Source organism: Topomyia yanbarensis, chromosome 3 (genome assembly GCF_030247195.1).
Source record: "Topomyia yanbarensis strain Yona2022 chromosome 3, ASM3024719v1, whole genome shotgun sequence".
In the NCBI taxonomy this organism is placed as follows: Eukaryota; Metazoa; Arthropoda; class Insecta; order Diptera; family Culicidae; genus Topomyia; species Topomyia yanbarensis.
In genome coordinates this window covers 46,838,781-46,863,497 of record NC_080672.1, presented here as the reverse complement: position 1 = coordinate 46,863,497, position 24,717 = coordinate 46,838,781, and the positions used below count along the sequence as shown (strand labels likewise).

At 38.9% G+C, this 24,717-nt stretch overlaps 2 protein-coding genes across 3 annotated transcripts in view; both read left to right on the top strand.

Annotated features, from left to right (window-relative positions):
- LOC131693780 (transcription factor AP-2-epsilon) overlaps positions 1-24,717 on the top strand; it is a 402,059-nt gene that overhangs the window by 14,390 nt on the left and 362,952 nt on the right. The window lies entirely within an intron of this gene.
- LOC131693781 (uncharacterized) lies at positions 10,229-15,642 on the top strand. Its single transcript, XM_058981910.1, has 2 exons — positions 10,229-10,547; positions 15,270-15,642. The coding sequence occupies exons 1-2, from the start codon at positions 10,419-10,421 to the stop codon at positions 15,528-15,530; spliced, it is 390 nt and encodes a 129-aa protein (XP_058837893.1). The 5' UTR covers positions 10,229-10,418; the 3' UTR covers positions 15,531-15,642.

Genomic DNA, 24,717 nt, shown 5'->3' with positions numbered 1-24,717 from the left:
TTCATTGTATCCACCTAACAGCGTGATAAGGCCTTTCTTATAACACTAATCATTCATATATTTGCTCTTTTTTAGAGTATCAAATAGTACACGTTTTGCTGTGCTTGCTAAAAAACATGATTTTTCATTGAAAATTCTCGAAACTGCAGCTTTTGAGCTGCTACGCTAATATTTTGATATCGTTTCCAGTGAGCATGATACCTCGTGAACACACCGATGTTCAATTTTGGAATATTGTTCGTGATTATAGTAGCAAGCTCACGACAAAATTTCAAATTATTTTAAATTTTCATAAAAAATTTTAAGAACACAAAGTGTTTTAGCCACCGTAAAAATAGTGCTTTTCGCATGAAAAAATACCCTCATTATGATACCAATAATTTTAAAACAGAGCAACAGTTCCTGACTTCAAATTTATTTGGGAATTGAAACTACGGATATGGTATGAATCGTAACGGGCTTTCTCAAAAGATCCGTATTCGAGAACATCGTAGTGATACGAAGTGCGCCGTACATCGAATATTCCGTACCGACATGTATTTCAAAAAGGACCCTCCAATAAATTAATATAACTCAAGTTGAAACGATCCGATCGAAAAGAAATTTTGTGAAAATAACAATTAAGCTGTATAATTTCTAGATCTAAAGTAATATTAAGTAATATAATTTTAAAATGTGAAATGAATTTTTCCGTCTTGTACTCGTCAAACATATTCACCATCATAGATTCTCCAGGCATTCTGAACGTAGACTTGCGCTGCTGAATCCCAGTTGAAGTGGAACTGAATAGTATGAAGACCATTTTGAAGAAAAAATCGCGGGAGATATCGAGGGAAAAAGTAATTAAGCCAAATTCAAAATTTTTAGTTAAATTCTTCGAATGCATATTCAAACATACTCATCTTTCTGGACTCTACATTCACTAAAATCCGATAATTATCGTTTAAAACACAGCTATTAGTAATGTTGTCTGATAAAAATACTAATATTGATAGCTACAAATCGACAAAAGAAAACTCTGACGAGCAATCAATTATCAATATTATTTACTTATCGGTAAATAACGAACCATCCTAGGAATTCAGCTCAATATTGGCAAACAGTTCAATATTGGCAAAATTAAGTTTGAAACAAAAAAACATATATCCATAATTATATAATCGCGAGATAAAAACACGCTTTCGCCGAAATATTTTTTTGTATTATTGGACTATGGAGGGCCACTGTGCAATGTATCCTTGAACTACAGTAAATACGCATCATTTTCTTCTAATAACCTTTTATGGTAAAGCAGACTTCCAATTGATAGCGTTTTATTGTTGGCTTTGCTTTTTGCAGGATATATAAGGCATATGTTAAAAAAATATTAAAAAAAAAATTCCAATCAACTCATACGAAATCACAACTTTAATTATTCGTCAAAAAAAAATCCATGCATCAATAGTTTACGAGTTATGTAGGACTGAAAAATTGTCAATTTTATAAACTTAAAAAAATCATATTGCAAAAAACGTGAGAATTGTTTTGCGTCAAAGACGACGAGAATTTTTTTTCGAGGATTTTGAAAATATTTAATGTTAATTTTTAAACCTACTTAAAATGGGATGATAATAAGATACAGAAATACTTTGGTTACCTTTTTCTGAGAAACCAATTTCTACATTTAAGAAATAAATGAAACAAACTAAAATTTCAATAACAAAATAAAATAACTGTTTTACAATCGAACTAATACCAGAAATCTAACTGATAATGAAGGCTTAACATAACTCAATGTTTTTAAGCTGTTAGCCCCACCTAATGGAAAAGGATGCGCACACCTATGGCCGTTAGTAACCTAGAATGACAAATGCAAGATGTTTGGTTCCCATTTTGGCAATAAAAAAAATTCCTTCTTTTTATTCATCGCGGTATCGGTTTTGAATAAGAGTTTTCTACGTGACCACACTCCACAACTCGTAACTCCGCCAAAGAAAATCGGATCGAAATGAAATTAAATAACAGTTTTTAGGGATGCCATACTGATCATTTGAGACTAAGTTTGGTCTAATCGGTGTAGTCTTCACCGAAAAAGCGATGTAGTAGTTATCCTGAATTTCGATTCTTCCGCCGGGGCTTCCGGAACCGTCAATGTTCACCAAACAGACTTTGAATGAGTGTTAGTGACCTAGAACTAGCAAAACAAGCAGTTGTGGTCACATTTCGGAAAAAATTTCACTTTCTTACTTTCATCGCCGTATACGTTGGGAATTGCTGCGTGTTCGTACTCATCGCCCTGTAATTCCGGAACCGGATGTCGGATTAATTAGAAATTCAATAGCAGCCAATGGGAACACTGTACCCTTCATTTAAGACCAAGTTTATAAAAATCAATAGAGAATTCGCTAGGAAATAGGTAGTTCCCCGTGGTCATCAAGAGCCGTCACAGGTGGCCAATGTGGTCAAAGCGACTTCGATGATCTAGACACGCAAATCCAAGTAAGGTTACACACATTTTAATATGCATTGCATCGTTTTACATCACGATAGTAAAGGGCGAACACGAAATTATTGCGACACCGAAAATGTCATGCCAATTTTCTTATAATGTTTAAAATCAAACCAAAATTTTAGGTTAGTTTTATACATATATTTACTTCAAAAATCAAAAGAAAAGTTAATCGATGGAGCCTTGAGTATAAAATTGAACGATTTTCGCTTGATGCCCTCCATCAAAGTCTTTACAGTGTCATCCGGTACCAGTTTCTCAGTTTTTTTTCCATTTTCTTAACATGTCCTTCTCGTCTTTGACTGTCTTCTTGCTCTTCCGAAGTTCCCGCTTCATCATTGTCCAGTGCTGCTCCATCGATGGCCTGCCAAATGAGATATTTGGAGGCGAACTTCGACATTTTCTTCTTCTTAAATTTGTCGTCCACATAGAACTTGCTCTTGCCGGTGAAAAATTCCAACCCCGGAATTTGCTTAAAATCGGCTTTTATATACGTTTCGTCGTCCATCACATAGCAGCCATATTTTGTCAGCATCTTCTCGTAGAGCTTCCGTGCCCGAGTTTTAGCCGTCGATTGTTGCCGCTCATCGCGGTTTGGGAAGTTCTGTACCTTGTATGTATGTAGTCCAGCTCTCTTCTTTGCATTCTGGGCGTAGCTCTGCGACATGCCGATCTTTTTAGCCAAATCACGGCTTGAGACGTTGTAATTTGCTTTAATCATCCGCTTCACCTTTCCCTCCGTCTTTTTGTTCTCCGGTCCCGGTTTTCTTCCAGCTCCTTTGCCGTGGTCCAACGTCAACCGCTCCTGGAACCGCTTCAACACTCTGGAGACGGTTGAATGGTGAATGTTCAACATTTTTCCCAACTGTCGGTGCGACAGGTCAGGAAAATCCAGGTAGAGACACTTTTCAATATCCCTTCCGCTGGAATCATCCACATGATTCTCACTGCATTTCTCACAACGAACCTTATTGCTACAATGGAAGGCTGTGTCCCCCAATTGTTTGCATTTAGTACAGTTCATAACCATCGGCAAAAAAGTCAAACAGGTAGACGAACCTTGAGGAGGTAGTTATGTAGGGCAGACCTAGGGAAGGTCGCCCGATAAGAGTATGAGTTGAGATATGTTCTCTTTCCGACAGCTGCGACTGATCAACAGATCCTCACAATTCAGACTCGAATCGGAGATGACCCCACGGAGTTCAACCCAGTTTGCTGGTACATATACTCTTCACTCATTCCTAAAAAGGAAGTAGCCAGTTATATCATTTTCCTGATTGGTACTATTTACAACCACCCGGTGCTTATCGGGTCGTATTTTATATATTTCTGTCACGGCAGAATATCGTTTCGCCAGAACTCGGGAAATCTGCAATAAATTCAAATACTTTTTGTCTTTGGATCCGAAGAAAATCGCGTAAGGTCTAGCATGGACTAGCATGGGTTAACTTTGAGCCGGGGAGCCGATTTTGTTACGACACCTTAAGCTGAACCACTCACAGGGTAAATCATTTTTGCACGGGCCTAAGCTGCAACTGCTCAAATGGTCGAGTAACAGTTAACACGCACACACAAAAGAAGAAAAAAGTCCAGAATCTCGATGAGGCGGAGAAAACACAAGATAATCTGGAAAGTGGATTAGCACTACTCTTTATTGCTATACACTGAACGGACTTGAAAGACCGACTTCTCGCTCCGGGAGTCACCGTACGAATGAATACACTAAATTTAACATAAGTTTCAACGATCCGAGGAGCGTCACAATACGATATGGATATCCCTAGAAGTGCCATTACCGGTGTGTATTTAATAAATTGAAGGGGAGTTTTGTATTCAATATTGTGTGCTCAATATATTTCGTTCACATCCAATAGAAATTAGTTACTACAAGAAAACACTAATTTATGCAAGATAGTTTTTCCACAACGTTATATAGTTTTCCTCTTTTCAAGTTTGCAATCTCAGCATTCCGCAATACGCGTTAGTGAGTAATCTCACACAACATCAACGCAGTCAATTTCTCCTCAAGTCATACCGAACCTAAAGTATGCTTTGGATCCCAACGTCTGGCAGGTAAACATTCGGGAAATAACGAAAATATTTTCATATCCTTCGCCTGTGTCCTGATCCTAATCCAATTTAGCGCTGTCCCTCAGCTGCAACGTAACGTTAGATACTCATTCATACGCATCACAAACAGGATTAGGCATTTGCGGTCCCGGATCCCTGTCCCCTTTTCTACGTTGGATGCTGGGTCCCGTCCTGATGGGTATGAAATTGACCGGAAATAAGCAATTCCCTTCGTAACTTCGATAAGTTCATTTTCCACTTGAAAAGGGTACAGAGACAACGATAAACTCAAGTTATCAATATTTCAATCTACCTAGTTGTTGGTGTTTTTTTTTCTTGTGCGTCACACAATTTCAGTCTTCGGCAGGCGGGAGGAGCAATTTGATTACCTTAGTTTAGTGGAATACTTTTTTTTTTCTCCGGAGTACCCCGAAAACGATGCTTTTCTTTACTCCCTGCAGATCCATTGTTGTACGAACTGCGGTCGAGTTGCTTTCACACTACCACGGTGGGATACGGTTTTGCAAATTTAATGATGCCAAATAACTGCGGGAGTTTATCAACACTTGGTCACGTTTCCACCAAAGCCCCTTTCCGGTCTTGTGCAAGTGTATAATTTCCCTATCATCCATCGTAACAAATCCGGTCCCTCGGTGAGAAGTTCATTATCACGTTTTCGGATTTCTTTGTTTGACGACAAATGTGCGCATTCTGCGGAACTGTCCGCTCGGCTGCGGAGGGGTGAATTTTTGCAGACGACATGCGTATTTCGAGGAAACTCGTTGAATGAAATGCGGCTTGTGGGTGGGCGAGAGGACGAATTTGTCGTTCTCTGCGAGGATTAATATAACAAAGTGTTTGATGAATTATTCGCTTCATTTGACCGGACAGGTCTGGTCTGGTCTGGTTTGGTCTGATCTAGCATTGGGATCCAGTTGTTGGTTCAAAGACAGGTTTGTGGTGGCGAAATGAATCGCCAGTTGTTTCATGTTTGCGAAAGGAACAACAAAGCCGACTGGAAATGGCAGATTACAAAGGCGACTGTTCAAACATCAGGACACGGATGCTGGAGATGATTGTCGTTGCTGAAAGGGGTCAACCACAGGTTGATGGAATGGACACGGAATTCGAACCGACAGGCAGTTTGATTGGCGGGTTTTTCGTAAGCAAGCATGTAACTGTTCCTTATGCGTGGAGTGTTTCGCTGTTCTTATTAATAAAGAGTTAATGAGCGCTGGTTCAACACACTATCATGATTATTATGGTAGTAGGTTGAAGAGCTCATTATATTTTTATTACCAAGTACATCAAATCTTTCTTCGCGTAAGGAACTATTCCGAGAAATTTTAGTTATACTATAACAGATCAAAACTCATAGTTGTTCTCACCGTGCCATATAAAACCAAAATAAAGCAAATCCAACAAAACGAAAATCCACCGGAAGTGAAGCTGGTGCTTCACATTGTTCACGGGCAGCTGAAGCATCTCTCGCAGCAATTCTCATCCTCGCACATCCCAAGTTAGAAGGGCCAGTAGTAGCGGTGGCCGGGCGCGCAATGCAATATGGGGACATAGAAGGGTCCCGGTCCGACCGAGAGAAAGAGAGCACTCGAACAATTTTCGCCGCGAGCGGTGGAAAAATAAATTTAAACTTCCATCTCCACCACCATTTTTAAATAATTTATGAAATGCACTGCTTTTTTCAAGCTTGCCTCCTATGCAGTGAGCGCGCTGCTGGCCGGTGTTTGGGCAGCTCCTGCTTCCCACCCTACGCAACCAGTTTGCCAGTTAAGGTTCAGCCCTTAAAAATGCGGGGATAAAACATTACGCGGACGTGGATTTAGTGCACCAGTAAAACTGCAAAAGGTACATTTTTGCATTGCTCCACTGCGCTGCTCACGAAGAGGGAAATAAAAGGAATTTTAAAGCCAACTACGGCAGCTGCCCGCAGATTTACCGGCCATAGTTCGCCAAGATTTGGTCATCCGTGGAGCCGGGGATCTCGATGTACCGATGTCGGCGCGGTAGTGGAGGGCAATTTTTATTATATTTTCTCCTGTTCCAGTAAATAATGCAATGAATTATCCGTCGAGCAGCAGTCAGCGTTCAAAGATGGTAGTAGCATCGCGTCCAGCATCCAACCCAAACCGAAGAGGTAATAAGAAAACGGAAACGACAAACCAATCAAGTTCTGTAATGTACCCGCCAGGTCTCGGTGGCACGGTGGCAGGGAAGAGTGGTTTAATAAATTCCTATCATGAATTTAATTTCATGCAAATTGAGACTATGGTTTTGATCGAGGAAGCTGCTCGGTTGTTGTTGGTGTTCGATCCGTTGCGCGCCACCCCCAACGCACCGCGTAACGAAATGAACGCAAAAAGGTCAAAGCACAGATCAAAGGGCTGGCCAACAAACGATTCAGTGAGTGTCGGTGACAATGTTTTTCTTCTTACCCTTCAAACAAAATAAATGTATAGGTTAGTCACTAGCAAATGTCTCTTAGTTGGTATGAATTAATCAAATCAAAGGCAAAAAATGCCGTCATCAACCCACTGCGGCAGACTCGCTTTTCGCTGATGTTCACGTGCCTCATAAACCACTCATTGCAGCGTAGTTAATAGGTTTGTTTCGGAATTGGAACTAGCTAAACCACCCTTCTGTGGGTTATGAAGATTGCTCTGCTCTTCGGTGCCTACTTTATAAAAACCTGTTTTAATCCACCTAGCGGTGCAATTGTGCCTTTCTCATTTCTCTAAACTATGGCACGGAGGCTTTTTATGTTCAACATAATTGTGGAAATGTCCATTACATTCTTAGTACACTTTGCACTTATACACAATGGCATGCCAGCCACGAACTTGATGAGCTACGTGTCGACGGTGAAACACTTGAAACAAAAAAATATCATACTCCATTAGCATAATCAGCATTAGATCAATGTTATCTGCTTGCAAACTCATTTTGTCATGCGGGGATGGGTATGTGAGGAGGGCGAGAGTCCCATGAACGAACGACTCCCCAGCTTAAATTGGTATGCTTTGTAATATAGTGGTGGTTTAAAGATGATGGGGTTGAAAGGGAGGGCCCCTGTTAAAATCCAGAAACCTTATGCGAGTCGAAAAAAAAATTTGGCCCTCCGGCCCGGGATTAGGTTGACGTTTTTCAGAGTGATTGCATAACCTTTCTATATGAGAAAGGCAAAAATGTGCAAAATCCAAAAAAGTGAATCTTCGTCAATTTTTTTTCGTGTTTGCATCAAATCTCGACGTTTTATGCACCTTGAATACATTTAGCATCAAAAATAAAAATTCTATTTTTAATTTTTCGTATAGTTTTTATGAGAAATTTCTGTGTGGCCGCACTCTGAAACCCGTAATTCCGGAACCAGAATTCCGATCGATCCAAAATTCAATAGCAGCCGATGGGAAGGTTGCACCTTTCATTTGAGACTAAGTTTGGGCAAATCGGTCCAGCCATCTCTGAGAAAAATGAGTGACATTATTTGACACATACGCACATACATACACACACACACATACACACACATACACACACATACATACACACATACACACACACACATACAGACTTTTTCCGATCTCGACGAACTGAGTCGAATGGGATATGACACTCGGCCCTCCGGGCCGGGATTAGGTTGACGTTTTTCAGAGTGATTGCATAACCTTTCTATATGAGAAAGGCAAAAATGTGCAAAATCCAAAAAAGTGAATCTTCGTCAATTTTTTTTCGTGTTTGCATCAAATCTCGACGTTTTATGCACCTTGAATACATTTAGCATCAAAAATAAAAATTCTATTTTTAATTTTTCGTATAGTTTTTATGAGAAATTTCTGTGTGGCCGCACTCTGAAACCCGTAATTCCGGAACCAGAATTCCGATCGATCCAAAATTCAATAGCAGCCGATGGGAAGGTTGCACCTTTCATTTGAGACTAAGTTTGGGCAAATCGGTCCAGCCATCTCTGAGAAAAATGAGTGACATTATTTGACACATACGCACATACATACACACACACACACATACACACACACATACACACACACATACATACACACATACACACACACATACAGACTTTTTCCGATCTCGACGAACTGAGTCGAATGGGATATGACACTCGGCCCTCCGGGCCGGGATTAGGTTGACGTTTTTCAGAGTGATTGCATAACCTTTCTATATGAGAAAGGCAAAAATGTACGAATGACACGCGTGTGTGGCATTAAACAAACAATGCGGCACAGTGTTCGCTCTCAGTATTAGGGGAAGATGAGGTAAGTAGGCCCAGCGAGGTACGGCAGACCAGAGCTAGATCTGTAAAAAAATCAAAATTTCGGAACATTCATTTTCATAATGATTCCATGGTTCCGAAGAATACTAAATATTCGATTATTTCAGTAGTCTTGATTTTTAAATTTTCAGATAAGAAGAGATATTTTCACTGATTATTTTTGTCTATCCTATTTTAGGCTATATTTTGACAGTGTCCGGCCATTTGGCCACATGTCGTTTGGTCAAACGTGATTTGGCAGCCTGTTATTTGGCCGAAAGTCAATCGGCCGAATACAATTTAGCTGTATACCGTTTGGGAGAATGATATTGCCATTGAGTCGAATACCGCTACCAAACGCCATTTAACCGAATGCGGTTTTTCTGAACGTCATCTGAACCAAAAAGGCAAGGGGTCTCAGAGGCCCGGCTAGTTACAGTTCTCTAGTTTCAATGGACTTCTGGATCGAGCGTTTTCGAGCTTTCAATTTTTTCACTACAATAAAGAGGCTTTTGCCTTCATTGGGTCTTACGGGCGATTCTTCTTGAGGTCACAATTTTAGCTTGCCTTTTTGAGGATTAATGCAAATGATTTTGATCCGAAAGTTATTTGATCAAGAGTGTTACTGAGTTCGATTTGACTAAATTACCATAATAGAGAAATACGAACTAATTGGAACAAATGTGAATTTTTGTCTGGGTAACCCTACACTCACAACTTCCAATATAAGAATTCCTCCTCACAAGGAATGGTTATCTGGCTATATGGTGCGATAACTTGAAGAATTCTTAGTTTTGTAATATCCCAATGATTTTGGGTATTCTGCATTATTAGTGCATTCGAATTTGTACTAAAAAGATACTCTCATGAGAACAAATAAAGATATAGATCATTCGATCTTTAGCCGTTGTCGTACACGGAGACAATTAATAATTCCTAGTGTTAAATTTATTGAAGTCGAGTGAGAAAACCAAATAGTAATAAATCATATAGTTTAATTATAAAACAAGGTTATTAAAGTGGCGACGAGAAGTGAAACGGATCCACGTACAGTCAGCTCAGACGGAAAGATTCCACGGTGAGCTTGGGTAAGTAGAGTGTAGAGCAAACCGCATGGCAGACAACGCACTTGTGGGTAACATTTTACTAGAGTGGTTGTTGAGCGAGGCTACGAAGGTTTCTACCTAAACTCTAAACCATTTCAGTGAATTACCTTTCCTGGTGGTGAACTAATAGCGTGTTTAATTCTTTCTTTATTGTTATACTATAAAATAGTTAACTCCATTTTGTATTTTTTCCACAGCTCTCGATCAGTGTTCGGAGTCGTTATCTTTGTCATATAGTGTACTAGTAACGAAAACTCACGAGAGTGTAACAAAAAAAACGATCGTGAGTTCCAAGAGCGTGAGGGACTTAAATGAGTCGTGAGAGCTGAGACAGAGGAGTTAATCAGACGATCAGGCGATCGTAGGGATAAATTGCATGGGAGAACAGCGGAGGAGTTGAAAGAGTTGCATGCGAGGTGTTGATCGTCGGCAGTCGAGAGAATAATATTATCGAACGGAGTGTCTTATGATTACTTCCAGTGCGAGCGAACCGGTTGAAGATTGCCAAATAATAAAAAAAATCGGAGAGAACCACGTGCTACTGGCCGTCCAAATACCATCACCGCCAGAGAGAGATCCCGAGAAAGCTGCATCGGTGAGTAGTGAGCTGCAACATAAGTGAGTATTTAATCCGTTCTCATTAGTAGACCAGGCAACAGCATGTCGGTCCCTGGTATGATAGGAACGATAGACCACTATCACGTTGGTAAATCGTTTTGCAATTACATAGAGCGAACTTATTACCTGAAGAAAAGAAGCAATGGTTTATTTCCCTAAGTGGCGATGATGTGTTCGATGAAATCAAGTTGCTTTTTCCAAAAAAAAATGTTAATGATTTAGATTATGAGGAGATGATCAAAAAACTGAAGTGTCGTTTTGACAAGACTGAACCGGCACTTATGCATAGGTACAAATTCTACAATAAATTTCAGGGGCCAACGGAAAGTGCGGAGAATTTTGATTATTAGCAGAAAGTTGTAATTTCAAAGAGTTTAAGGATGAAGCTATACGTGATAGGCTCATCTTTGGGTTGCGTGACAAAAAGTTGCAACGTAAGATACTGATGGAAGAAGAAATAACATTAGAAGCACTAGAAAAATTGATTATTAGTGACGAAGAGGCTGGTTAGAGAACCAAAGAAATCGTCGATTCCAATGAAGTAGGAGCAGTTTTTTCGGTAAAGCATAGATTAGGTCGAAGAAATGAAGACAATAATGGTCGAGAAACGGAATGGCGAAGCAGGCGATTTCGGTCTGGAAGTAGGAGTCAAGATCGTGCAGGTAGTCGTACAAGAAATAGGGACTATAGCGCACCAACACAGGGTAAAGCTGAGTGGAATGGGCATAGAAATGCGGTATGTAATTACTGCAAGCGTGTGGGACATATTAGAAAGAATTGCTGGTTTCTTAACAAAAATGCGGTAAAGGTTGTTAAACAAGAGGACTCGGCAGATGTAACACCTTTTGACAAATTCAATAGAATACGTATAAATGAGTCAAGTGATGAATCCGACATTAACTGCATGAAGATTGGAGGTAGTAAAAATGTAAGCGAGCCGTGCTTTGTCGAGGTTAAAGTTCAAGGTCAAAAGTTGCTGATGGAGGTAGATACTGGGTCAGCGGTTGCAGTGATCAGTGAGACACTCTTTAAAAAACGTTTTCATTCTGTTGATATAAAGGCATGCAATAAGAAAATAGTGGTGGTTAATGGATCCAGGCTTGAAGTTGCTGGGCAGATTTTAGTTGATGTTAAACTCAATGGATGCAGTAGCTTGGAAAAACTTATAGTTTTGAAAAGTGAAACTGATTTTACACCTCTTCTGGGTAGAGACTGGATGGAGACTTTTTATCCAGAATGGAAATTGCTCTTCAAATGTCCTGGTAGGATTAACCATTTAGGTCCAAACCAATTCCGTGAAGAAGCAATTGGTAACATTAAACAACAATTTTTGAAGGTTTATTAGTAAGGATTTTTCCGAACCTATTGTAGGTTTCAAAGCCGATTTAACCTTCCAATCAGAGCAACCGATATTTAAACGGGCATACCAAGTACCATATAAAATTAAAGAGAAGTTTTTGGACCATCTTAACATGCTTCAGAAGCAGGGAGTGATATCAGCTACTAACGCTAGTGAGTGGGCATTAGGGTGGGACAAAAAATAGATTCCAGCTCCGAGCAACTTTTTAAGTACCATTTGGGTCCTAGAACATCTGTGCAAATTCTTAGCTTGATCCCCGAAACTATATTTTTGCTCCCGTCGTTTAAAGTTTACATGGGATTTTATATGGAAAAATTAACTTTCACAAAATAATTCCTCCAGGAGTCGCCCATTGCATCCTAAAAATAAACCGTTATGTGGCTTTTGTAGGAAATTTAACAAAGAAACAAAGTCTCGAAAACTACGAAACGATCTGACGCTTGAGAACAAAGTTATTAAGCTGAAACCAATTTATGGTCTGACGATTGATAAAATATTCATTTTTTCTAGCACCACTGTTGTTGGTTGTCCAATTATATGCAATTTTGTTTTGGTCTTCTCTTAATGTGTCTAAATCAATTATCTATACTGTTTGGCCACTTCGTAAGGGTTTTGAGGGATAAATTGAGGCTTTTTTGTAAATAATTAGAAAAAGTTAAAAAATTTGTATATAATTCGATAGTCAGCAGCAGTGATGCTATGAAAAGTGAAATTTTCATCAATCATCAGGGCATCAATCGGTTTTTTCTTAATAACTTTTTCCACAAGCATCAGATCGTTTCATGGTCTTCTAGACATTATTTCCTTGACAAATTTCCTATAAAAATCGGACATCTATTTATTTTTAGGAGGTAACGGGCGACTCTTGGAAGAATTAATTTGCAAAAGACGTTTTCCCCATACGAAATCCCATATAAACTTTAAACCGTGGGCGCAAAAATATAGTTTCACCGATCGAACTAATAATTTGCAGAGTTGTTCTGGGAGCTAAATGGGACCCAAAAAGTTACTCGGAGCGAAATTTAATTTTTTTCATATAACCATGTCCCACTCTAGTGGGCATCACCGGTGATCGCAATACCAAAAAAGGATGGAGAAATTCGCATGGTAATTGATTGCAAAGTTTCCTTGAACAAGGTTTTAATTCCGGACACTTATCCTCTTCCACTTGCTCAGGACATTTTTGCATCGCTAGCAGGGTCAAAAGTGTTTTGTTCCTTGGATTTAACAGGAGCGTATACTCAACTCGAACTATCTGACCGTTCAAAGAAATATGTTGTAATTAATAGGATCAAGGGGTTATACACGTTTAACAGGTTACCGCAGGGCGCAACATCAAGTGCGGCTATGTTCCAACAAGTCATGGATCAAGTGCTGGAAGGACTTGGAGGTGTTTGCTGTTATCTCGATGACGTCCTGGTTTCAGGGAAAAATTTTAAAGAATGTTATGACAAATTGGTTCAAGTATTCAAAAGACTTACCAAGGCAAATATACGGGTTAATTTCAAAAAGTGCAAATTTTTTGTTGAATCGCTACAATACTTAGGACATTTGATAACTAAAGACGGATTACTGCCCTCTCCGGAAAAACTATCAACGATAGAAAAAGCTATGGCGCCAACAAATGAAACAGAATTAAAAGCTTATCTTGGACTTATAAACTATTATAATAAATTTATTCCAAACATGTCAGTTAAACTTAGATGTCTATATAATCTTTTGAGAAAAGATACAAATTTTGTTTGGACGGAAGCTTGTGAAGATGCTTTCCAACAAAGTAAAAATAGTTTGTTATCGGCTAACATACTTGATTTCTATGATCCCACAAAACCGCTTGTAGTAGTAGCAGATGCGTCTTCCTATGGATTAGGTGGCGTATTAGCTCAAATAGTAGATGGATTGGAGAAGCCTATATGCTTCACTTCCTTTTCATTAAACACTGCCCAACAAAAGTATCCAATTTTGCATCTGGAGGCCCTTGCGCTAGTTTGTGTTGTCAAAAAGTTTCATAAATTTCTTTTCGGACAAAAATTCAAGGTATTTACTGATCACAAACCTTTACTGGGGATTTTTGGGAAAGAGGGAAAAAATTCAGTCTTTGTAACAAGATTACAAAGATATGTAATGGAGCTCTCTATCTACGAGATTGAAATAGAATATAGACCAGGTTCAAAAATGGGGAATGCAGACTTTTGTAGTCGTTTTCCCCTAGACCAAAAAATCCCTGGAGGTGTAGATCCAGAAAGTATAAACAGTCTAAACTTTTCAAATGATTTTCCGTTGGACTTTGCGTTGATTTCGAAAGAAACCAAATCGGATAAGTTTCTAACAGAAATCATAAAGTTTGTTACAACTACTTGGCCGAAAAATGTAACAAAGAAATTTAGAAACTTTTACGCGCTTAAAGAGAAAATACAAATTGTTGATAATGTTTTGTTGATGGAAGATAAAGTAGTTATCCCTGAGAGAATTAAACCCGCCATTCTAAAGCTATTGCATGCTAACCATAATGGCATGACAAAAATGAAGCAATTAGCTAGAAGGACAATATATTGGCCAGGCCTGAACTTAAATATTGAAGAGTTTGTTAAACAATGTGAAACTTGTGCAAAAATGACAATAATACCAAAAATAAAATCTTCAGAAACCTGGATTCCAACAACGCGTCCGTTCAGCAGATTGCACTGTGATTTCTTTTATTTTGATAAAAATGTCTTTCTGTTAATAGTCGACAGTCATTCTAAATGGCTAGAAGTAGAAATGATGCGCTATGGAACAAATGCTAAATCTGTAATTCGAAAGTTTATACCTATTTTTGCACGTTTTGGCCTTCCGGATGTTGTAGTGACAGATGGCGGTCCCCCTTTTAACTCTAAAGAGTTTATTTTGTTCCTAGAACACCAAGGGATTAAAGTTCTCAAAAGTCCACCCTATAACCCTGAAAGCAACGGCCAAGCAGAAAGAATGGTGAGGGTGATTAAAGACGTTTTAAAAAAATATATGTTTGATGAAAAGACGAAATCTTTGGATATCGAAGACCGATTGAATTTATTTCTAATAAATTACCGAAATAGCTGTCTTGGGACGGAAGGAGTGTTTCCTTCAGAAAAAATACTTTCTTTTAAACCCAAAACCTTGCTGGATTTAATTAATCCACACCTTAATTACAAAAAATATTTGTATAATCCCAATACTGAGAAATCAGTAAAAATAAACGATGAACATTTTGATAAGCTAGTGGCGGGGGATAAGTTGTACTACAAAAATTTTGATAAAAAAGATTTACCTAGATGGTTGGATTCCAAATTTATTAAAAAATTGTCTAAAAATCTTTTTCAGATATCTCTGAATGGTCATAAGCTCACAGCTCATCGAAATCAATTGAAGATGATTCACCAACAGCGTGGTCAGTCAAAAGTGTTCATAACCATGGGCATGAAAGAATCCGAGAAGCTTGCCAGAAGTATTTCGGAAGATGACGACCTCCTAGGGTTGCCGGATGTTCCTATGATACCAGAAAATATCCAATCGGAGAAAAAGCATCATGTGTTGATACGTAGTCCTGTTATGACGAGATCGAAGGCCGCATCAACCAACTGAAGCAGTTAAACATATAAAATTAATAATCAAACAAAGTCGTAATACGATGTCGAAGTTTATTGAAATTTTCCTGATATATTTTAAAGAATAATTCTTGATGAATTCATCTAAAAAGGGGAGAATTGTAATATCCCAATGATTTTGGATATTCTGCATTATGAGTGCATTCGAATTTGTACTAAAAAGATACTCTCATGAGAACAAATAAAGATATAGATCATTCGATCTTTAGCCGTTGTCGTACACGGAGACAATTAATAATTCCTAGTGTTAAATTTATTGAAGTCGAGTGAGAAAACCAAATAGTAATAAATCATATAGTTTAATTATAAAACAAGGTTATTAAAAGTTTGTTACACTAAAGGATTTTTTGTTGGAGGACCAGTGCTGGTGTCTAATGTCGTGCAATGAGATTAGACCAATCTCCTTTGCCTGGTAGATACTGCGTCGTATTCCAAGGGGACATCATCGCGATTTTGTGTGGCGTACAATTGGCACTTTAACAGGGAATTAGCGGCAAACGCATTTACCTTTGATTTAACAGTCAGGCTGCCAGTTCGGATGATTCGAGATCGTAATTAATAATTGCATGTCTAACTCAAATCGTAGAACTCAGCATTTCAAATGGTTCCCATTTTTTAAAAGTACTGGGTCTTTCTGGTATTACTGGAAGTAAATTGGCGAATGAATAAGCTAGAGCAGGCTCTGCGACTGGCTAAGTTGTTTCAGATACAGTTTTACCCCTTTCGATCACTTGGATAAAGCACAAGATACGCTCTTGGGCTGCACCCGAACATGCGAACCGTTGGAGTAGCTTGCAAACTTGCGGTCAAACAAAACCTTTCCATCGGATGTTAGCCCGAAAGTGTCCAAAAATTTGTTGCAATTTACCAAGCACAATTGCGGGACTCTAGTTAAGTTACTAACTGGACATTGCAACTTTAATTGTGACATGGTTACTATTCAACATGCTGAGTATCAATCACCCGCTAGCATCACCATATGTTGACTTCTGTCAAAGCCTGTACATCACCAAAGTTGCCTGGCCAGAGGGCTGCTGTAAACAAATAGTTTGTGCTCCTGGGCTCGAATTGATTTTCGATGGTCATTCAATAGCACGGTTGAGTGCACTGGGATAATATTTCTGAGGAAAAGTGCAAACAACATAATCAAATGACATTTCTGCTCGAAAGAGCAAAGCTAATGCATTTCACCACCTGCAGAACCATATTTGATGTTGCTATTTTGCTAGTTCCTGCAAAACCCGAAAATGATCTGATGATCATAAGCCTATTAACAATCCACAAATCGCAGTTACATTTGAGTATGGGGTTTATAATATTAACATCACCCCAATGATTCGATGATTGCCATGAACAGCTCTTTGTAAAATGCAGCAGGCTATGCAGGAGCGCACCCAGAAAAAAATTCGGAGGAGGTCCGCAATTTCGATTGTGAAATTTTCATTGTACAATGAGAATTATTTTTAATTTAGAACGAATTTAAATTAGAAACTATTTCAACAGCGAGTAAAAGCGCTTTAACCTAGGCTTAATGAGCCAGGACAAGGTGTAAATACCTCTGTCCCATCCCAAAGGACCAGAGGAGTGAGATTAACCTTCTTAGGAATGTCACTCCCAACGTTTTATCATAACCCCCTATAAACTGAAACGGTCGGTACGGTTGTCCTCTCTTCTTCCTCATTCAAGTTTCAAAACGATTCGTTGGTTGAATTGTTCATTAAATGAATAATTGAATTGTAGTATAATATTGAAACATCTTCAAACCCAACTCTGCCTGGCCTGGCCGTTTTAATATTTGCGACATATTCTAATATGCTTCAAATATTAATGTTGACAAGAAAAACACTAAAGAATACCTGCAGTGTTTTCCAGGATGCTTTTCAATACTGGCTGTGTAAGGGTTAGAATAGAATAGAATTTAAATTAGAAACTATTTCAAAATTTCTCAAGAAGTTAAAAAATTTCGGGGGGGTCCGGACCCCCAGGACCCTATCCCTGGATCCGTCAGTGAGACTATGCTATCGGCGAAATTGAAATAAGTTCAGTGAGCATGTGTGAATGTTTTTAGAGCACGAGTCACTTATACATACGAATGCACATGTATACGAGTGAAGGTGTTCTTTGCATGTGTATTAGTGCAAAGTTATTTTGATACCAATATTCCGATAACGTTGAATTCAACAATACATTTTCAGCTGCGGGATTGTGTAAGTTTCTATAGTGTCATAGCAGCATAATGCATTTTTGTCCCGAACCAATAACGCTTTATATGCATTATACCAGTTATAATGCATATGTCGAATTAGAATCATGCTTATTTGCATGTAAATCATGCGGCTCGTGTTTTGGGTAAACTTGTCGTCTTCAGCAAAGTTGTTTGTGAAAGAAAGAGTTGTAACTTTCCAGTACGCACCATCTAAATATAATCACTTAACACAAAATTTGAAACAAACTCTTATAGGGGGTTGTTTTGCCGAATAATGATAGGTCCTGTGATAGTTTGCAACTAGGAAACTACAGTGCGTGATCTGGTACACTTTTACTGGTGGCCTATATTTGTTCTGAACCGTGTTACGATAATATAGTGAACCGACGTCTCATGACTGTTGAGCTACATGAATGACGAATGTAAAACTGACAATGTTTGCATGACCTGTACCGCTTTTGCAGTGACACGTTTTATAATGAACACAGTTTACCATTGTGCGCATACGGCTCACACTGTATGTGTATGAAACTCTATCTATCTGTACACCCAGGTTTTTTACGCGTTTTTTACGAGGTTTTTTTTTGCGCGGATTTTCCAATTAACGCGGTTTTTTTTACGCGGATTTTCCAACTAGCGCGGTTTTTTTTACGCGGATTTTCCAATATACGCTGTTTGTGCAAAAATATGCAAGAATGCAAAAGACTTAGACTGATAAAAATTTCTAACTCCTTTTAAATGCAAAAACTTAAAAGAATTTTGGCAGTTTTTATTTTGCGCGGATTTCACAATCAACACTGTTTTTGCAAAAAAATATTTGAATGCAAAAGACTTTCGGAAGATTTTCGGAAAGATGGAAGAGACGGGTCTGGAAGATTCCTTATGGCCCGCACCCCAACAATATGGGTATTTTCGGAATGGTCTTGAAGAGTAGGTGCCAGAAATTGATTTCTGATGCCATTTTGAAATCCAAGATGGCGACTTCTGGTTTAGCGAAATCGATATTACCCAATCAATATGGGTATTTTCGGAATGGTCTTGAAGAGTAGGTGTCAGAAATTGATTTTTGACGCCATTTTGAAACCAAAGATGGCGACTTCCGGTTTAGTGAAATCCGCTATATCCCAAGCAATGTGGGTATTTTCGGAATAGTGTTGAAGAGTAGGTGCTAGAAATTGATCTTTGACGCCATTTTGAAATCAAAGATGGCGACTTCCGGTTTAGCGAAATTCGCTATAACTCAATATGGATATTTTTAAAGTGGTCTTGAGGAGTAGGTGTCAGAAATTGATTTTTGACGTCATTTTGAAATCAAAGATGGCGACTTCCGGTTTAGCGGAAATTCCCTACAACCCATGCAATATGGGTATTTTCGGAATGGTCTTGACGAGTAGTAGACAAAGATCGATTTTTGACGCCATTTTGAATTTCAAGATGGCGACTTTCGGGTTAGCCACATTAACTATAACCCAGTCATTATGAGTGTTTTTGGAATGATCTTAACGAGTAGGTTCCAAAAATTGATTTTTGACGCCATTTTTAAATCCAAGATGGCGATTTCCGATCTCGCGAAATTCTCTATAACCCAATCAATATTGGTATTTTTGGAAGTTGAAGTTGTAGTCAGTGTTTCAAAAATCACTCCATAGTTTGACAAATCATTAAAATCCATGATTTCATCACTCATGGTTTTTTTGGCTCCTGAGGAGTGAAAACCGCCAAGGAGTGAAAACAGGTTACTAGATTATAATTGCAGCTTACAGTTTAAAAGCCCGAGCTCAATTTATATTTTCAATTTTCATTTTATCAAGCACAAAAGCAAAACAGATCTTTGGTACACTTCATGACGAAAGCTTCTTTTCGATAGACCTCGAAGGTCAGCATTCAATGGTTAGCGTACTAGGCTAGGCTTAGGCCATTACAGTAATAAATAGTACACCTGTTTTGCATCCTTCCACTATGCATTTGAACTTTCGGATTTCATCACTTCAGCAGACACATTTTTACGCCGGATTTGAGATATGTTTGTCCGTGATTATTCTTATAATAATATATTTGTTAAAGAAAATTAAATTGAAAACAAATGATTTGCTTCAATATATACAGGGTGCGCCATCTGGATGTATCCTATTTCAACATTGACCAACTCCGCCATTTTCAAGCCGATTTTGACAGATAAACACAATTCTGAAACATCATTTAGTGCCATTTTAGCTATAAGTCGATTTACACCAAAAGAACGCGCTGAAATCGTAGCGCATTACATGGAAAACGATCGTTCAATAGTGAAAACTGTGCGTGCTTATCGTAAAAAATATGGCAGGCTCACTTCAGCCTTTCCGGCGGAGTAAACAAACAAAATTGTCGAATTTGGGGGATACAGAACCCACACGTTATGCATCAAACACCACTGCACGACCAGAAAGTAACTGTTTGGGCCGAATTTTGCTCCAAAACAATCATCCGGTCCTTACTTTTTCAAAGAGGTAGAGACCATCGGAAAGTCTGAAAAACGTCTATTTTCAACAAGACATTAGCGAGTTTGAAATTAAATTCGGTCTATAAGCGGCGACAGAACAATAATCACAAACCGGAGTGGACAGGAGGAGCCAAAACCAGGAGTGAAACCCTAAGAGTTAAAACCCACTTTGATTGCTTTGATTTTTTACTCACTCTCAGAAATGTGCATAACAATGATTGGTTTCCACCCCTCCTTTGGAAACAGGCTCCTTGGTATGAAATGTGTGGTTTATTTGAAAAACTGGTTGTAGTACAAATAGTTTTAATTAAACAGTTGAATTTACTTAAATTTAAGCAATATGTTTAATTTGAATAAATTCAAACCCCTAACTCACACCACATACGCCTCTTTCTTTTCTCTTTTCCATTCTCACCGCACTTTCCTGGATGAACACATAAAAATATTTTGCATTTTGCTGGTTTATGATTAGATCTTATATTTGAGGGTGATTTAGATGATTGCCCAGATTTTTCATGCGGGAATTTCGGTAAACCGGAAGTCGCCATCTAGAATTTAAAAATGACGCCAACCGTTTGTCTGCTACTCGTCAAAACCATTCCGAAAATACTCATGTTGATTGAGTTGTAGAGAATCTCTCCAAGCCGGAAGTCACCATTTGGGATTTGAAAATGGCACCAAAAATCAATTTTCATGGAAAACCTTGCGGGGAAGGTGAAGATTTATTTATTTCTGGCACTTACTCGTCAAGACCATTCCGAAAATACCCATATTGATTGGGTTATAGCGAATTTCGCTAAACCGCAAGTCGCCATCTTTGATTTCAAAATGGCGTCAAAGATCAATTTCTGGCACCTACTCTTCAAGACCATTCCGAAAATACCCATATTGATTGGGTTATAGCGAATTTCGCTAAACCGGAAGTCGCCATCTTTGATTTCAAAATGACGTCGGCACCTACTCTTCAAGACCATTCCGAAAATACCCATATTGTTGGGGTGTGGGCCATAAGGAGTCTTCCAGACCCGTCTCTTTCATCTTTCTGAAAATCTTCTATGTCTTTTGCATTCAAAAGCACTTAGAATATTTTTTTGTAAAAACAGTGTTAATTGCGAAATCCGCGCAAAAAAAACTTCCAAAAATATCTTTTGCTGAGAGTTTTTTTACGCGGATTTTCGAATTGACGCGGTTTTTTTTACGCGAATTTTCCAATTAACGTGGATTTTTTACGCGGATTTTCCAATTACCGCGGTTTTTTACGCGGTTTTTTTAGGCGGTACGTATCCCCCGCGTAAAAAAAACCTGGGTGTATATATATTATACTGCCCGCAAAAATAATGAATTTTTGAAAACTCAATCGCCCCTTCCCTGAGTCGATTCCTTGTCCCACCAGGAGTACCTGCACCGAATTTGAAGAAAATCGAACAAGTTTAGCTACCGAACCAACGCGCCTGAAGTTTATATGGGGTTTTTCGACATGACGAAAACCCACTAGCACGCATTTTGGCCACTAGGTAGCACTGTATGCATCGTATTACAACTGTAAGTAAAAATAAGAAGACTGCTTGTCAATCCGGCTTTGTTAAGGTTGCACAGAGAATGCGCAAAATTCGCAAACGAAAAAAGCAGTTTTTTTCCACACCGTATGTCAGATCTTCATAAAAATCAATCAGCAGTACTGTAACAACATTCTACACACGCTGATTGATTTTTATGAAGATCTGACATACGGTGTGGAAAAAACTGCTTTTTTCGTTTGCGAATTTTGCGCATTCTCTGTGCAACCTTAAAAGAAGTTATTAAACTTTTATGGAGGTGATGTCTGAGTAAGTTTTGTATGGGGCCTAGCAGTGCATGGTTGTGGAAATTTTCGAGTACGCGGCAATGATTCAAACAGTGCACGTGCACGGAGTTAGAATCCAAAGCGATGAAACATTTTGCACATTATTGACTCATATGAACTAAGGTAGAACGTAAAACTTGTCGTGACAGAATTAAGATTTGGCACAATATTATATAATAAAACAAATCAATGGTACAAGGTGATCAGGGAATAAGCCGTATTTTTCCCGTTGGTTTTGAATTATCACTGTTGCCAAAGCCCTTGTATACATGTATCAAAAGTATACCCTGCCTCAATTAGTGAGGCCTTATTAATACCGATTACTGACCGTTAGAGATCTTTGAAATTCTTGTCAATTATATGTATTTTCAAAATGCTTCTAAACAACCCCATCACATGATAGCGTGACTAAATTTTAGTCAAACAACTTTAACGTATCACATATTTGCCCAGCTTACCGGTATCGTTTACCACTCTGAACCACGATCAAATGCCGAATTATTGACCGAAACGGTTATTAATCTATCATCGTCACAAATTTCGTATTCATTTTCGTATGTGTATGTCCAACATTCATCCATCGCCAGTGTTTGGAAGGATTTTTCTCCACAGCAAGCTGCTAACCATCCAAGGCGATAAAAAACGAACCGCTGAAACATGCAAACTTAGGGAGGAACCACGCGCGCTAACTTTCCCCGTTCGTGCGCATTATGCAGCATGCAAAGAGCGACTGCCATTCCTTCGAACTGTCTGGGTTATACTGGGCGGTGGTAGGAAAGTTACAGCGATTATTCTACAGTGATTATTATATTATCAGAAGATGACATTGACATCACGTCGGTTCAACAGTAAGGAATTTTCGGTGCTTCGCTGCTCGATTGTTTTGGCGCAGTCCGCCTCGGAAAAGTGTTCGTAATCTGATAACAACGAACCGCGAAAGTGAGTGAAAAAGAAAAGGGTTTGAGCATCGCTGAGTCGCGTATGCAAATATACGCGAGGATTCGTAAAAGAATTCAAATAATAAGCCAAATTACATTTACCCCTGAAGAAACGAACCGAGACCGCATAAGAACTGCGAATAAGCCCCGTCCGCGACGAGGTCCGTTGCGGTCGTACAAACCGAAGCGTTTCGCCGCCAGTCAGTATGACAGCAGTCAAGATTGGCTTTCTCGGCTACGGCTCTTCCGTTCCCTCGGCCGGTAAACACCGGTATCGACATCTTGGTAACATTTCTATTCTTTCGCCTCCCGCACGGAATTAACGTAGGAGCGGCTCCGTTTTCCCCATCAATGAATATTTTATAATTACGCTTCGTTCGGAGGCTTCTCCCGCTTGTTGCGTCGACCATTTTTTTGTGTGTTCGCCCGTATAATAAAATAAATTGCTTGTACTTTTATGCTCTGAGCTTTGGTTCGGTTGGCTGTATGTTGTTTTGTTTTAAATCCCCCTCGATGGGACGTTGGTGATCTGCAATGTCGGAGGAATCCGGAGTCGTTCCGCTCTGGCCTGCGGCAATCGTGGATGTGGTAGTATGTACAGGATTGCCACCGTCGTCTGCGTCGTCTCGTCGGTCGTCTTGGAGCTGGGCAACCCACCCACTCGAAAACATGCTCTCAATCCCATTACACAGCGACGATCGCATCTTCTTGCGTTGCGATTTCCTCGATAGCCATTACCTACAGTTGAGATTATGGTGTTCTCGGTTTATGCACTGTTTTTTTTTTGCAGATATATTATTTGTGTAAGCTGCTTGCTTAGCGGTGTTTATCATCAGCATTAATCGAAATACTCGCAACCGGTCGCTGTTTATTGTAATACAATCGCTGTCGAGAAGCAAATATTTATGACGAAATTTCGATTGAATCTAACTACATATCGGTGAAATAGAGCTCATCATTTCTTGGTAAGTTGAATTATAGATTGGCCAACATAATAATGGCCGGTGGTTCTAACAACGGGCATTGCTCGTGCGATAATAACCAGTATCCGCTAATCGTAAACAGTAAATAAAAATAAACAACATACGAGTGCTCTTAAAATAAATATGGCTCGTGCTTCAGATCCATCTGGAAACGGTTCTAGATTTTTTCTTCTATTGAATCGATACGGTCTGAGATAGAACTGTTCGTTATTTGTAACTATTTGTCTTTGTCGCCAGCCAGATATAGACTACCTAAAAATTAATACATCTTCAGAAAATAGATGACATGATAAAATTGATGCTATCATCCTGGGTTAATTGATACGTGATCCTATGGGAAACTCATGAACGTCCACCAAGACTTACAGAAATGTGATAGTAGAACTTTTGAAATCGATGTTTACGTTCTGTGAAACACGCTGTGTTATTCAAAGGAAACTACTTGGTTGAGGTTTGGTGGTTTTATTATTTATTCGGCATTCGCATTAACTCTCTAATATACTTTATTTGTGCATGCCACGCTTTAAACTGGCCTATTCCTAAAATATGCAGCTAGACGAATACTTTTAGGGACCACTATATGTGCAATGAAAATACTCAATAATCGTAAGACTTGAACTTATGCAAAATTTATTTTATAAACTTGAAGAAAGGTACAGATGCTTGAATATTGTGTATTCCAATGTACGTGTATTATTTTATCAGAAATCGTCGT

Excerpts from the sequence above, each read along its gene's own strand:
- LOC131693781 (XM_058981910.1), top strand. The coding sequence starts at position 10,419 with ATGATTACTTCCAGTGCGAGCGAACCGGTTGAAGATTGCCAAATAATA. Across the intron at positions 10,548-15,269 it reads ATCCCGAGAAAGCTGCATCG|ATATCTCTGAATGGTCATAA; the intron begins GTGAGTAGTGAG and ends AATCTTTTTCAG.